Source organism: Physella acuta, unplaced genomic scaffold (assembly GCF_028476545.2).
Source record: "Physella acuta isolate Inbredline_101_S28 unplaced genomic scaffold, ASM2847654v3 ptg000916l, whole genome shotgun sequence".
Classification (NCBI taxonomy): domain Eukaryota; kingdom Metazoa; phylum Mollusca; class Gastropoda; family Physidae; genus Physella; species Physella acuta.
Window position 1 is genome coordinate 358,958 of NW_026732433.1, and position 14,727 is coordinate 373,684.

Below are 14,727 nucleotides of genomic sequence, written 5' to 3' on the forward strand. Positions count from 1 at the left end.
GAGAATAGTGTAGGATCGGCTGAGTAATGAGTAAGATAAGAAGGTGAAAGGTTATTTTGTTTTGGGGGTACTCAGATGTTCAGTTACTTTTAGAATTTCAAGGGAAACCACTCTAATATACATATGGACATGGTCGCTGTAGTTTATCAAATCTTCCCCTCAAACACTTCTGTTTGAAGTAAATTTTTTGCCTATGTTCTAGATCTAGATCTAGATTCTTTCTAGATTATATGACATATGTAGATCTAGATCTAGATCTATAATGAATAACTAACCGATTCCTTAAGATAGTGTATACTACTAGATCTATTTAATAAAATTTAATTACTTTAATAATTAGTTAATTAGGCCTAGATCTAGATCTAGATTCTAGATCTATTAGAAAATGGAGGTCTATTTGGAGGGGCCTTCTAATTCTAGTGTCACTAGTGAGGAAAATGACTTTATTGTGGTAATGGAGGATGAGATAAATACTAGATCTAGCACTAGATCTAGATCTAGCTGGCCTCAGACATTAGATCTGTTAGAATTAGATTATTTAGATGAGAGTTCTTTACCAGAAAATAGTCAATGTGTGATGCATGAAAAAAGTTTTACCATTGATGAAGAGATGGCTGCAACTGAAAACAGAGAGCTTGTTGCAATGACTGAAGGTAATTAATTAATTAATTGTAGATTGATTATAGAATCAAAGATCTATTATATTATATTACTTTACTATTTTAAAAAAATGATCTTATTCCTACTTTCTGTACCAAAATAATTTTTTTATATCAAAATCATTGCAATAGTATACTATTTTACTATACAGCTTTAGATGGACAGGACTTAGATCTAGATCTATATTATATAATATATATCCTATATGTTTTTTTGTTTTAACAGATTCTAGAAATTTGCTTCAACATACAGAGGACAGCTGCTCAAAGTAAGTTTTTTCAACCTGTAGCAATTCTACTTTAATCAAATGTCAGTTGCCCAGTTTGCTTCTAAAGATTTTTATCATAGACAATGACATAGGGACCTAGAAGGCTCTTTACTTTCTGATTAGCCATGCACCAAAAAATAATTATAAAATTAAAGCTAGAAAATGTATTCAGAAATAAAGTAGTCTAAGAACTTCTGTTGTAAACTTTGCACATTTTTTATTTAATTAATGCTACTTGGCTATTTGCATAAACCTGACATATTACCTTTGTTGTTTTTGTTTTTTTTTTTTTTTTTTTTTTGCTGAATCTTTTTTGTATGACAAGCTTTGATTGGCTATCATTTATAATTCATTATAATCACCATCAATTTTGTGATATAATATTCCAGAAAATATTTGTTTGTTGATTGTAATACATTTTAAAAATTTGGAAACTTATGCTATAGGCCTACTTGCATGCATTTTTTAATAATTTTCCCCTATGATTTATGCCAACACGACCTATTATATTACTGAACAGCGTGCTTAAGTCAATTATTTTCTTAAATTGTGTTGATGTACTAAAAATAATGAAAACAAATTAATCCAGTTTAGAGAAAAGTCATTTTAAAAAACTTTTGATTAATCATGTCTCTGTGCACAATATTGAATGTATTTTGGGCTGTTGACATCAATAACATCATACATCTAGGGGGAGTGGAAATTGAGATTTGTTAAGAGATTATCATTACACAGAAAAGGTAAAGTTTAAAAAAAGTGACACCATGTACTTTGTATTGTTAGAGAACAAAAAAAAAAGAATGAAAGCATGTTAACTTGGCTAAAACTATTATTATTTCAGGAGAAATAAAGAAATAAATGTAGGAAGGAGAAAGTGGAATGTTGAATAGCATCTTTTCTTTGAGGATGGGGGGGGGGGGAAGAAACAGTATGGAAGACAACAGGACTTATTATTACTAATTGCATTACATAATACATGGATGTCACTTATTCATAACATATTTTTAAAATCTTATAACAGGGTGAAGGAACAAGGCCTTGTGGTTGGAAAATATGAAACTTTACTTGATTGTTTCTCAGAGCCTACTGAGCCTCTACTAAATGGTTATTTTCTTCACAGTGTGAAATTCTCTAAGGCAAAAAGTATTTCTTCACTGTTCAAACAATTAGCAGAGAGACATAACCTCTGTGATATAAATAACTCAGTAATTTGGAAAAGATTTTTTGCAACTGTTTTTAAACTAATAAAAACTGTCAAACAATTAAGAAAGAATATAATATCTAACTGGCAAAGACTTGTGGAGCTGTTCAATACTCCTTTCCGTTTCAATAAATCTAATGAAAAATACACTAAAAAACAAAATTCATTAGCCGTTCAAAGTTTCTTCAAATGTTGTGTTGATCCAAGTTCTTCTGCTGGTAAACAGATGATCACAAATGGAGAAAGTAAATATGGTCTAAGAATAAAACCCAGCTGTTCTAAGTGTCCAAAGATTAACAAAGAATTGCTTCAGAGTAAAAAGACAATTAAAAACCTTAGACAAAAATTGCGCTGCCTTCCAATAAGTCTCCCAAGAATACAAAAGCTGCAGGAGGCTTTACTGAGCACATCCAGAGAAAATGAGAAGTTGATGTCAAAATTACAAGAAATTTCTGATATGCATCACAACTTGCTAATAAATGTGCAGTTAAATAACATTGAAATGGAGGAGCTGAAAGCAGAAAATGCCTCACTGAAGGCCGAGAATAAAAAGCTGGTTGAAGAAAACACCACAATGAATGAGAAGCTTTCTACTGAGTTAATTTTACCTTTTACTTTTAAAATGTCTTAACTTGATTAAAATAAACAGTGAGTGTTTAATATTTGACAATGTTGAGTGTATTTCCTCAGTTATTCAGATTATCCTATTACTTTTTATAGTAAGTAAGACCTGTAAAGTGTCTTCAGCTCTAGGAATCATTACCTTTACCCAAGTCATTACTATAGATAGAATAAACTGACTTTTCAAATGACATACACCACCCCTATTGTTGATCTCTATGTGTAAAAAAAATTATAAATAAATATTTTTTATAAACATGTTTAATTAATTTTTATATTTATATAATATATATTTTTTTTGCATTGTCCTTGCAGTCATTTTAACATATTTTTTGAGGGAACGGTTGTTGTAGTAAGATTTATTATAGTATAGCTTATGATTATAGGTGACAGTATTTTGGGCATAACTAAATGTAACCACTTCTAAATCCACCCCTCTCTAGTTACACTTTATCAGAAGAGTGGAAACTACACTATCAAAATACAAACCTGCTCAGATTGTGTTTCTTATATGGACAATAATTGCTATTTATTTTCTAGGTAGTCAATTACGTCTGTGGGCTATTTTACATTTAAAAAAACAGGCTAGATGACTGACCAAATTGAGTGGACTAAGTTATTCTAGCTAGGAACCTGAACTCGAGACTTTCAGGTTAGCAGTCAAATGTTCTTCCATTTGACCATTTTTTGTTGAATGTGAGTTTTAAAGTGACATAACTGATCCAGAACTATAATTTGCTTAATATAAGTTTCATTAATTGTGCTCTTACGGAGTAGGCAGCACCTTCAAGAGCAGGCACTCCCCTTTTGTCACCACCCCAATCGCTGCATCTGTACATCTTTATCACAAGCTTATTGAGGGGCTTAACCACCAGTCTAGGTTTATACAGCGGGAGCTTAATACATGTGCTATTTTTTAGAATTTGAAACTACATTTGTATTTGTGAATATGTACCAGACACGTTACCTTGATGTTTTTCTTTTTTTTTTTTTTTGCTGAATCACTTTTGCATGAACATCTTTGAATTGAATTGCTAACTAAAATCAGGATCACCATTATTTTTGTTATGTGATTTTCCACAAATGATTTCGTTCTGTGACATTTAAAAGATTTTTAATGCATCACATGTTTGGTCTTTGTAAAAGACCTACATTTATAAAAAAAAATCTGAATCTAAAAGTTATCCTTGAACCGGATAATCCATTTGGTTGGTGAAGTAGAGTTCACTTTTTTGTTACTTCTGCACGATGCTCTACTTTCCTTAATATGTGTCAGTTAGCCATCGAGCCCTGGATCCAAACTTGTGATATAATGGTTAGCTGTCATGCGCTTTACCATCCAACCTTGCCATCCCTTGAAACTAATACTATACTTGTACACATTCTGGGAATAATTTGTCCCTATGATTTATACAATTGAATGTCAACATTGCCTAGGTCTCTAGTTTTTTTTTAAGCTATTAGCAACAAACATTGATAGCAACATAATTTATTTACTTAGAAAAGTCATAAAAGGGAACAAACTGTTTCAATATGCATATTAATTCATTACATTTTTTAAAAACTTGTTTAATACACAGAGTAAAAGAAAAAGGACTTGTGGTTGGAAACTACAACTCTCTACTCGACTGTTTCACAGAACCTACAGATCCTCTACTGACTGGGTATATTGTTCGCAGCATTCATTACTCCATCGTGAAAAACCGGAGTTTAGTGTGTAAACAAATAGTAGAGAGACAAGCTCTCTTTGATATTAAGAATAAAGTAATTCTGAAAAGGTTTATAGTTTCAGTTTCACACCTAATGAAAAAAGTTCTGTGTTTAAGAAGGAAACAAATAATTAACTGGCATAAACTTGTGGAGCTGTTAAATACTCCTTTCAGTTTCAATACATCTAATGAAGTAAAAGACACTAAAAAACAAAATTCATTAGCCATTCAAAGTTTCTTCAAATGTTCTGTTGATCCAAGTTCTTCTGCTGATAAACAGATGACCATAATTGGAGAAAGTAAATATGGTCTAAGAATAAAACCCAGCTGTTCTAAGTGTCCAAAGATTAACAAAGAATTGCTTCAGAGTAAAAAGACAATTAAAAACCTTAGACAAAAATTGCGCTGCCTTCCAATAAGTCTCCCAAGAATACAAAAGCTGCAGGAGGCTTTACTGAGCACATCCAGAGAAAATGAGAAGTTGATGTCAAAATTACAAGAAATTTCTGATATGCATCACAACTTGCTAATAAATGTGCAGTTAAATAACATTGAAATGGAGGAGCTGAAAGCAGAAAATGCCTCACTGAAGGCAGAGAATAAAAAGCTGTTGGAAGAAAACACCACAATGAATGAGAAGCTTTCTACTGAGTTAATTTTACCTTTTACTTTTAAAATGTCTTAACTTGAATAAAATAAACAGTGAGTGTTTAATATTTGACAATGTTTTACCTCAGTTATTCAAACTATCCAATCATTAAAATAGGTTTATGTTTCTAATGAACCAGTTGATGTCAGTCTCTAGGAATTATGTTTTTACCAAAGTCATAACTGTATTTAAAGTGAACCTACTTTTTGACGAGACTTTTATAAAATGCATTACTCCTTTAGTGGATCTGTAATTATAAGTGCATTTTTAAAATTCATTAAACATGTGTTAATTTGTAAATTACATAGGTATAAAGGTTTGTTGTGCTGAGTTGTTGTGTATAATAGAGTTATGAACATAACTATACAATGTAAACTCTGCAAAATCCAACCCTCTCTTCCTCTCTTTCCCCCCCCCCCTCTCTCTCTGTAGTCACAATTTGTCAAAGAGTGCACACTACCCATCAACCTAGCTCACACTATGATTTTCATATGGAAAATAATTTCCATTTATCTTTCAAATTATGGTTTATTTAACGTAAAATAATTCTCAGGTGCTTTCATTATATTCACACACAAAAAAATTATGACAAGGCTATATTAAAAAAATAAAAGCCTCAGCGCTCAATGATGAAAATTGAACTTAGATGTAGATCTTATGTTATAAAACCAGGCAGTAGCGTAGGGGGGGGGGACGACCTTAGGGGGCGCCAAAATGGGTTGGAAAAATAAATTGAAAGGTTGAGGGGGGGTGCAAAGAACCAGGGGTGGAACTACAATACCGCCAGATCCCGCAATGGGGGGGTGTGGGGGGGGGGGGGGCAGGCTGACCATAATCAATTTTTTATAGTTAAAAAAATTAATTTTCTTGCATTTTTGACTTGATGGTTGTTTTGTAAAAAGAATACTGTAGCTGCGGTTGGATTATCTTTATTCTAATTCTATAGACGCTATCCAACGCTGTTGTATATTCGTTTCCCTTTTGTTTTTAAACTTACACTTACAGTCAAACACAAGCTGTTGTCTGCTAAATTCTGTTGAAAAAATAAAGTCCATTGCGCGAGAGGCCGCTAGATATTAAGACGACTTTTACTTCTTTATAGCGTTAGTTAGGGGCTCACAATATATTATATAATGTAAAATGTTCATTAGTTGTATAGGTAGAACTACGATTGTGTAGTCTCCTGTATTCTACAAATTATAAAAAAAATATAATTACAATAATTTCGGTTTTATGTACATTTACTTCTTTTTGTTTTACAAAAAAAAAATGTGATATTAAACATGCATATATGAATTATCTCTCTTTAGTGTTTCTCTATAGGCTTAAGGAAAAGTAGTTGAGGCCATCCCAACTTCAGTACTGATGTATAGAAGCACACCGGCGCTGTGTTGTCCCTTTTGTTACTATCTCCTGACTTTTATGCACTACTACACCAGTAGCGGGGGGGGGGGGGGGGGACAAATGTCCCCAGGCGCGACCTTAGGGGGCGCCAAAATGGGTTGGAAAAATAAATTGAAAGGTTGAGGGGGTGCAAATAGAAATCTTAAGGGGGGATGCAAATCGAAAAGTTTGTCCCCGGGCGCCGAGAAGGGTCGCTATGCCTCTGTACTACACCCTTCTCATGCTATCGCAAAAAAAAAATAAATTAGGAAGTTTTTGAGTTCACTTCCGCAATGGTTTTGTTATAGACCTAACACTTGTTTAAAAATTTAAAAAAATATTTTTAAAATATTTAATGACGGCTTCCTACAAAAATGTGTAGTTAAGTGCCACAAGATCCCCAGCGGCTATCTAAGCGCCATGGATCTGCTTATTGAATATTTGTGTCCTGCACAGGGGCATAGGTGTACTACTTGAATCATCAGTCTCGCCGCATTAGGGGGCCTCTGCCGGTGGCCGTGACGCCTCAGACATCATGGCAGTGGTAGTGTGTACAAACTAGCGCCCCAACAAGTAAGCTGTCCTCTCAGTGGTGGTAGTATAGACAAACTAGCACCCCAACAACTTAGCCTTTTAAAGTTCCACCACTGGTATCTTGATAGTAGTTTTGTAAAAAAAAAAAAAAACATCTATTTCAGTAGTGATGTTCTATAGTAGCTAACACATGCTGTTGCGTAAAAGAAAAAAATATATATACTTGAATTGTAGTGAGAAAGATAGGCAAACCTTCAAACCACTTCCATGACTTATTTCCCATTTTTTAAATAGTCATTAATGGATGCCCATATGCTCCTTTTAATAGATATGTAGTAAACCTTCTGATTCCTGGTAACTGGGTGGCAGCCATCAGTACCTAAAGACCCTACTGGTTCCACTACAAGTAGCTCTGATGTTGATGACTCTGTTCACACTGAACTGGCACCTGCATATATCAACAATGTGCCAAATGCTGACAGTCATAACCATATAGAAACAAATCAAGCTGATGGTGAGCGACACGATGAAGCAGGAGAAAACAAAATACTCGAGAAAGACAAATCGATAGTGTGGCACTCAAGACCACTGCCTGAAGTACGCATTCCCAAAAAAAATGTACCCAAACTGCCTAAGAACCAAACACCCTTCACTGGTCATGTGGTTTCCCTCACAGAAGCACTCCTTCTGTACATGAATGAAAATATAATACGGAAAATTGTTGATTTCAGCAACAGGGAAAGAGAGAAAGAAAGACAAGACAAATGGCAGAGAACTGATGCAACTGAAATGAATGCTTTTAGGATGCTTACTCCACACTGGTGCTCTGGAAATCCACGTTTAAGAGCAGCTTATGAAGAGATTCAGCATCCTTCTGAGTCACATTCGTTCGACAAGGACACTAGATCAGTTAGTCTTTGCTCCCATAAGGGATATTTGGGAATTGTTCCATAGCAACCTGCCAAGGTATTATGTTCCTGGAGAGAACATAACTGTAGATGAACAACTTGTTGGTTTCAGAGGTCTTTGTAGGTTTATTCAGTACGAGCTGACCCGCGACGTAGCATACGCCGCTATCTAGTTGTTTTATTTTCTGCTTATCAGCAGTTCATAATTTGTGAATTCAACACTATCCCCTACCGCCCCCCCCCTCCCCCCCTGTTGAAAGCAGTCGTTTACTTAATTATCTGCCCCTAATAGTCGTCACTAACCCCAGTAACCCGGCTCTACGATTGTAAACATTCTTCGTGAACCAAAGCTCACCAGATTGGTGGGGGTGGTAACGATTTGCCTGGAGAGCGGGGGAGTAACGGCGTGCGTTTAAGTTTTGTCCTGCATGGTCCCCATGAAGAGACTATACCTATATATATATATATATATATATATATATATATATATATATATATATATATATATATATATATATATATATATATATATATATATATATATAAATACTAGCCGTCCCGGCCAGGCCCTGCTCTGGCTTCTGTGAAAAACCTTTCTGTTAACGACCATTACCTGTGTGTTTAGTAATCATCATAAACCCGGCATTGCCCACCCAAACCACAACCAACCAAAACAACAAAACGCAAACATAACGCTAACACAATTACAAATACAAACGAAAACAAAAACCTAACAACAAACCCAACCACAACCACAAACACCAATACAAACACAAAGAAAAAACAAACAAAAAAGCAAACGAAAACAAAAACCTAACAACAAACCCAACCACAAACACCAATACCAAAAAAAAAAAAAAAAAAAAAAAACGAAAAAGCAAACGAAAACAAACCAAATCCAAACGCAAAACCAACCAAAAACACAAATACAAACCCAAACAAAAAAACACAAACAAAAACGAAAAAAGAAAGAACGAAAACAAACCAAATCCAAACGCAAAACCAACCAAAAACACAAATACAAACCCAAACAAAAAAAAACACAAACAAAAACGAAAAAAGAAAGAACAAAAACGAACCAAATCAAAACGCAACCACTAACGCAAACCCACCTAAACACAAAGAAAACACTAACGCGAACATAAACGCCCGGGGCAGAATCGCCTGTTTTAGCTTAATAAACGACTATAGTACCCCAACTTATTCATAGTTTTTGCACTCACTTAAACGAACGCGCCTGTTTCAATTTAATGAACAATTATAATACTCCAAGCTTATCCGTAAAATACCTAAAACATTTGCACTTGATCAATCCCCGCTAATTATGTAATTATTTTTTTCCCAACACCAAAACAAAGTAATTAAAAAGTAAATGCTTTTCAACTAATGCAATGATTTCATAAAGGGAAGTAATTGTGTTTTGCCTAATTTATCAAAGGGAAGTAAGCGCTATAGGACTAAATAAAAACATAATTAGAATTTTTGTAAAAGATGATATTTTTTTAAAACTTGTGTTTAATGAACATGCCGACAATTATTACTATAATTTGAAAAATGAAAATGATTTCCCAACACTTTTAATAGTAATTTTTTAACTCATAAATTTAGACAAACGCGCACGATAATTGATCTAACACTTAAATCCGTAGAAATGCCAACGACAAACATATGCGTTACAGAATTGAGCTTTATATATTAGATATATATATATATATATATATATATATATATATATATATATATATATATATATATATATATATATATATATATATATATAATTCTCTTCTTGGATACCATAGAAAACAACAAGCTGTAAGCGCGCCTAGTAGCTCTCTGTCTTCCTCTCTAGGCATATCCCTACCACCCCCACATGGTCTGGTGAGCTGTGGTTCACGCTAAATGTTTACAATCGTAGAGCCGGGTTTAGTGACGGCTATTAGTGACAGATACAACTATCCATAGCGAGGCTGCCCATATCTTGGTAAAGAGTGTAGATGCTATGGATCAAATGGATAAGGCAATTCACTGTCTAACGTAAAACAAAAAGATGGTCATTGGTTGTCTTTTTCAACATGATTGACTTGGCATCAATTGCTGCAAGAGTCGTATTTCAATGCAAATATCCTACAAGTTCTCTGGCCCATGAAGACAACAGACAGCTGTTCAACGTTGAAGTTGCACAATCCCTCACCCTCCCACAAATACCGAGGCGATCCGTCCCACACATCAGGATATTGTGAAGCAGAATATCACCAGTGTTTTAAAAATGTTACAACCACGTGAATAAGTGAATAAGCTACACACACAACTTCAACTCCTCCAAAAAGGTAAAGGACATCTGACGTTTCTTCTGATTCAGCTTCAAAGTAAAAGAGATGCACATTGTGCCCAACAAAATAAGATTGGAAAACGAAATCAATATGCAGCAAATGCACTTGGCACATATGCAAAGAACACTCAATTATTCTATGTAATATCTGTACTCTTTGAACTGTAAACATTTTATGTGCTCATGTTATGATCTTTTTTATTATAATAGATAAGACATTTTTTATATAGTTAGATAATTTTTTACACAGATTACTTCAACGTGTCTATTTACAGTTCTATTTGAATATGAATCAAACAAATCAAAGAAATAGTAAGCAAAAATATATGTTTAGAAGACAGTTTATAAGTTATAAACGTTGTTTCCTATAGGGGGCCTACATATTGTGTACGGGTGTGTTACACCCAGTTGCCAGGAACCGCACGAAAAAAAAAAAGTGTTCATGCTTTTTAAATTAAACCCTACCTAAGTGTTAATTTCTACCACCTTATAGATGAGAATGCTTATTTAAGAAAAATTCAACTGCAATTTTGAGGAAGGGGTGGGGGCGGGGTGTGTAGGCTGAGGTGTGACGTCATTTTAGGGGGTGGTCTAGCTTTTTGTGGCGATGTGTGTCAGAGGGGGTTCAGATGGTGCGACTTCACACTTTTGCATTATACAAAAGCAATTTTAGAAAACGAATTTTAGACGTTATTTCGCTTTTTGGAAAACTGTTTTAATAAATTGTAATAGGAATTGATTAAAATACTCTATTTTGACAGAGTTCAGACAAGATATTAGAAAAACATCGATGTTTTTTTTTTTTTAAAAATTCAACTGCAATTTTGAGGGGGGTGGGGGGTTGTAGGCTGAGGTGTGACGTCATTTTAGGGGGGGGGGGTCTGGCTTTTTGTGACGAAATGTGACGAAAACGGAAGGGGAGATTTAAAAATCGTCAAAAAAAGCGTGACGTCATTTATGGATGACCCCCAAATTACATTTTTTGAAGGGTAGAAAAAATTGCTTTCTATTATAATGTAGTCTATAGGCCTTGTCTATAGTAAATATTTCTGGATCTATCTATATTCTAATTACTAGTATAATGAATATAATGGCCTAACTAACACAAATCAATTTACGTCCAAACAAATAGAAATTAAAGGGAAACTACTCTAAATAATATTTTTATAAAGATGGCCGCTGTTTCAAACTTAAAAAGTAAACTTATCATCTCGAACGTTGTTTTTGTCAGAAGTTAATTAAACTTAAACTTAATGTCAGGACATTTAAAAAAAAAAAATATTGCTTTAGCCCTTGGACCCAAGCGAGAATAGTCTCAAAGGGGTAAACGGTAAACCTCCATTCGTATTTTATTCCACGCTTCACATTCACTTCACCTCCAGTTTTATTTTTATTTTTACATTTTACGTTTCTAGTTAGTAGATCTAGTTAGATCTAATCTAGATCTAGTAGTTTTACTAGATCTAGATCTATTTTGATTTTTTTTACTTTGGTAATCAATCGTTTTAGGACTAGATAAATACTAGATTCTCTAGATCCAGATCTAGATTACGTAAAATCGCTCGCGACTAGTAGTAATGTAAAAAACAGGTGACTCTTTAATTTATAAACTTTAAATTTGGTAATCTATCGTTTTGGGTACGTAAAATCGCCCGCGACTTGTGATGTGAAAAGCAGGTGACTCCTTAAATTTTAATAATTATTTCACATTTTCAGTTGTTTAAAAAACAGGTACATAAAAAAATGAAACAAAGAAGCATTTTTGTATTTTTCAAAACATAAATCCTCCTCAAAATGTGAAATAATTATTAAAATTTAAGCAGTCACCTGTTTTTCACATTACTAGTTGCGGGCAGAGGCGTGGCGACCCTTCCCAGCGCCTGGGTACCCCCACTCAAGCTTTCAATTTGCACCCCCCCTCAAGCTTTCTATTTATTTTTCCAACCCATTTTGGCGCCCCTAAGGTCGGCGCCCGGGGACATATGTCGTCCCCCCTCGCTACGCCTCTGGTCACAGCGATTTTACGTACCTAAAACGATAGATTACCCATTTATGTACTAATATGTACCTGTTTTTAAACAATTGAATTAAATCTCATGAAAATTACCCTATGCCCTATTTGCCTAACACCCACCCAAGCCAATTGCAGTAACACATTGTTACCCCCACCCCCCTCCCCCCACAACACACACTCATTTACCCACTAGCCACCAGTAGGGATTGGTTGAGAATAAGTTAGAAATAGATTAGGTATAGCTATAGATGTAGTTATAGTTATAGGTTTTGTTAATTGGTTACTGGTGCAGGATAGCAAAAATGGATGGTTATAGCAATAGGGAAATTGAAATGGAATAGCAACAGAAATCTGGAAATGTATAGGTTTAAGATAAGGTTATGTATTGCTACAGTGATAGGTAAGGGATAGGGATATCGATAGTTTTAAGTTTATAGGGATAGGATATGTATTGCTACAGGAATGCTGTAGGTAAGGGATGAGTATAGGTATAAATAAGGATAAGGATAGGAATACATGAATGGATAGAGATAGGGAGTAAGGTTAGGAAGAGCAAACCGGGTATAAGCTGCTAGTTATTAATATAAAATTGTTTTAGGATACTAGCTATTTATAGGCCTATTTTTAATTCTATTTCAATACTGTTTCAGGAATTTCCACTTGAAATAGAAAGATTTTTTTTTTATCTCATTTCAAAAATTTAATACGGTTGAGAAAAAAGTATGGAATCCCAAGGCTCTGATGATTCTTATACCTTAAATAAATATTTTGATTTGAGAGAATCATTTTCAGAACCTACAACACCACTACTCAATGGATTTATTATCCGTAACTTGAAATGCATGCGTAACCAGAGAATGGATGTACAGTGTAAGAGATTTGCAAAGAAACACTATTTTATGAAAGGTACATCTTGTCACGGTGCGTACTTTAAAAAATTTGTAGAAGCTGTTTCAGACCTGTTTCATGAACTCCAGGGCCTCTTAAGATTTAAGAAAACTGTTAGATGGAGTGAGATTGTGGAGCTCTTTAATACTCCTTTTGCTTTTCAGCCGTCACCAAAGTGTACATCATTTAAGCAATTATATAATGAAAATCTTGCCCTTAAAGCACTTAAGCCATTGGAAGAGGCAAGACCTTCAGTGTCCCAGGATGGTTGGCCAGAAGCCACTTCTACTTGTAAAGAAAACCAGGAAAGTAATTTTGACTTAAATGTTGAAGGTAAACTTGAGAATTCATCTGAATTAAGAAAAGAAATATGTCCCATGTGTGATAGAAGAAATAAAAAAATTCTTAAGAGGAAAAAGTGGATTGAATTCCTGACCAACAAATATGACCCTTCTCAGTTACCTAACATTAAAACTTTAAGGACCAGAATTAGCAGAGCTGACTTGAAAATAGCAGCGTTGAAATTAAAAATAAAAGCCAAGTTTGATAATGAACAAGAGCAGCATCAACTAGAGATTGAACCTCTAGCTAAAGAATTAAAGTATCTACAAGACAGCTATGCTGAGATGCAAGTTAAATATCAGAATGTTGTACAGGAGCATCAGGAGAAACAGCTTGAAGCAAAAAGTGAGCTGTCTTGTTCCCAAACTGAGGTAGACATGCTCAGGGTAGAACTAGCAAGAGCTAAAGCTGAAAACAAGTTGCTTTTGCGCGAGAGAGAAAGAGTAATTGAACAGTATGAAGTACTGGTCGTTGAGGGGGCCACTGATTCTGAAAGTGATTAGCATAATTATTATGCTAATCACTTTCCAAAACCATTTTCTTTTATTATTAATTAAATAAAATTGTTTTGGAATTCTATAGGCAAATGTATAACAAATGGTGAATTAGAAAAGAGCAATTGATTTTGTTTTTATAAATAAAAATAATGTGTTACATAAAAGCATGTATATTTCTGTTTCATGCCTTTTCCAGTTCTATTCTTTAACTAATTGCAATATTTTAATTTTGATTTTTCCCAACACCTGACCATTTGGTATAAATCTATAATTTTGTTACATTAAATAGACCAACTTGTGATCTGTTAAAAAGGAATGTAAAATGACAGATTTTTTAATTACCTACATACATCACTTCACTATAGGTACACATCAAGAAATGTGTTTTAAAAAAGACAGTTTTTGCTACTGAGAGAGGGCAATATAAGTTTTTTTGTTAGTGTTTATGTTTATTTTATTATAACAAACCCTTTCATTGCACCAGTGGTAGATTTAGTTTAAGAATTTGTTTTTAAACTTGATTCAATGCAAATCTTTTTTACTAGTACTGATTAAAACACACCATGGCCATTTATGAAGATACATTTTTTTATAAATAGAAAATAGCAACATTCTATCCAACCTAAACTTAGTAACTGAGTTGTTTGAGAAATAAAAGGTGAACAAAAGCTGATTGTACATTTTTTTGTATCAAGGTGTTTACACCCTTGGGGTAACCCAG

At 34.0% G+C, this 14,727-nt stretch overlaps 2 protein-coding genes across 8 annotated transcripts; both read left to right on the forward strand.

Moving 5' to 3' along the window:
• Window positions 1-386: 386 nt before the first annotated feature.
• On the forward strand, window positions 387-5,410 carry LOC131953330 (uncharacterized). 5 transcript variants are annotated; one of them, XR_009388630.1, is made up of 4 exons: window positions 387-653; window positions 886-928; window positions 1,950-3,402; window positions 4,331-5,410. XR_009388630.1 is itself a non-coding variant. In XM_059316474.1 (4 exons), the coding sequence occupies exons 1-3, from the start codon at window positions 455-457 to the stop codon at window positions 2,758-2,760; spliced, it is 1,053 nt and encodes a 350-aa protein (XP_059172457.1). In that variant the 5' UTR covers window positions 387-454; the 3' UTR covers window positions 2,761-2,777; window positions 4,331-5,410. The 5 variants fall into 5 exon arrangements, 4 of the variants coding, with proteins under 4 accessions (XP_059172457.1, XP_059172456.1, XP_059172458.1 ...); XM_059316474.1 differs by having other exon boundaries at window positions 1,950-2,777; XM_059316473.1 differs by having other exon boundaries at window positions 1,950-5,410.
• A 5,997-nt stretch (window positions 5,411-11,407) lies between these two features.
• LOC131953333 (uncharacterized) lies at window positions 11,408-14,119 on the forward strand. Of its 3 annotated transcripts, none has more exons than XM_059316480.1 (2): window positions 11,408-11,462; window positions 12,930-14,119. In XM_059316480.1, the coding sequence occupies exon 2, from the start codon at window positions 13,002-13,004 to the stop codon at window positions 14,010-14,012; it is 1,011 nt and encodes a 336-aa protein (XP_059172463.1). In that variant the 5' UTR covers window positions 11,408-11,462; window positions 12,930-13,001; the 3' UTR covers window positions 14,013-14,119. The 3 variants fall into 3 exon arrangements, with proteins under 3 accessions (XP_059172463.1, XP_059172461.1, XP_059172462.1); XM_059316478.1 differs by having other exon boundaries at window positions 11,437-11,595; XM_059316479.1 differs by having other exon boundaries at window positions 11,437-11,588.
• The last annotated feature ends 608 nt before the right edge of the window (window positions 14,120-14,727 follow it).

Coding starts and splice junctions, on each gene's coding strand:
- LOC131953330 (XM_059316472.1), top strand. CDS start 455: ATGGAGGATGAGATAAATACTAGATCTAGCACTAGATCTAGATCTAGC. Junction 654..885: donor GCTTGTTGCAATGACTGAAG/GTAATTAATTAA, acceptor TTGTTTTAACAG/ATTCTAGAAATTTGCTTCAA. Junction 929..4,330: donor ACAGAGGACAGCTGCTCAAA/GTAAGTTTTTTC, acceptor TTTAATACACAG/AGTAAAAGAAAAAGGACTTG.
- LOC131953333 (XM_059316480.1), top strand. CDS start 13,002: ATGGAATCCCAAGGCTCTGATGATTCTTATACCTTAAATAAATATTTT.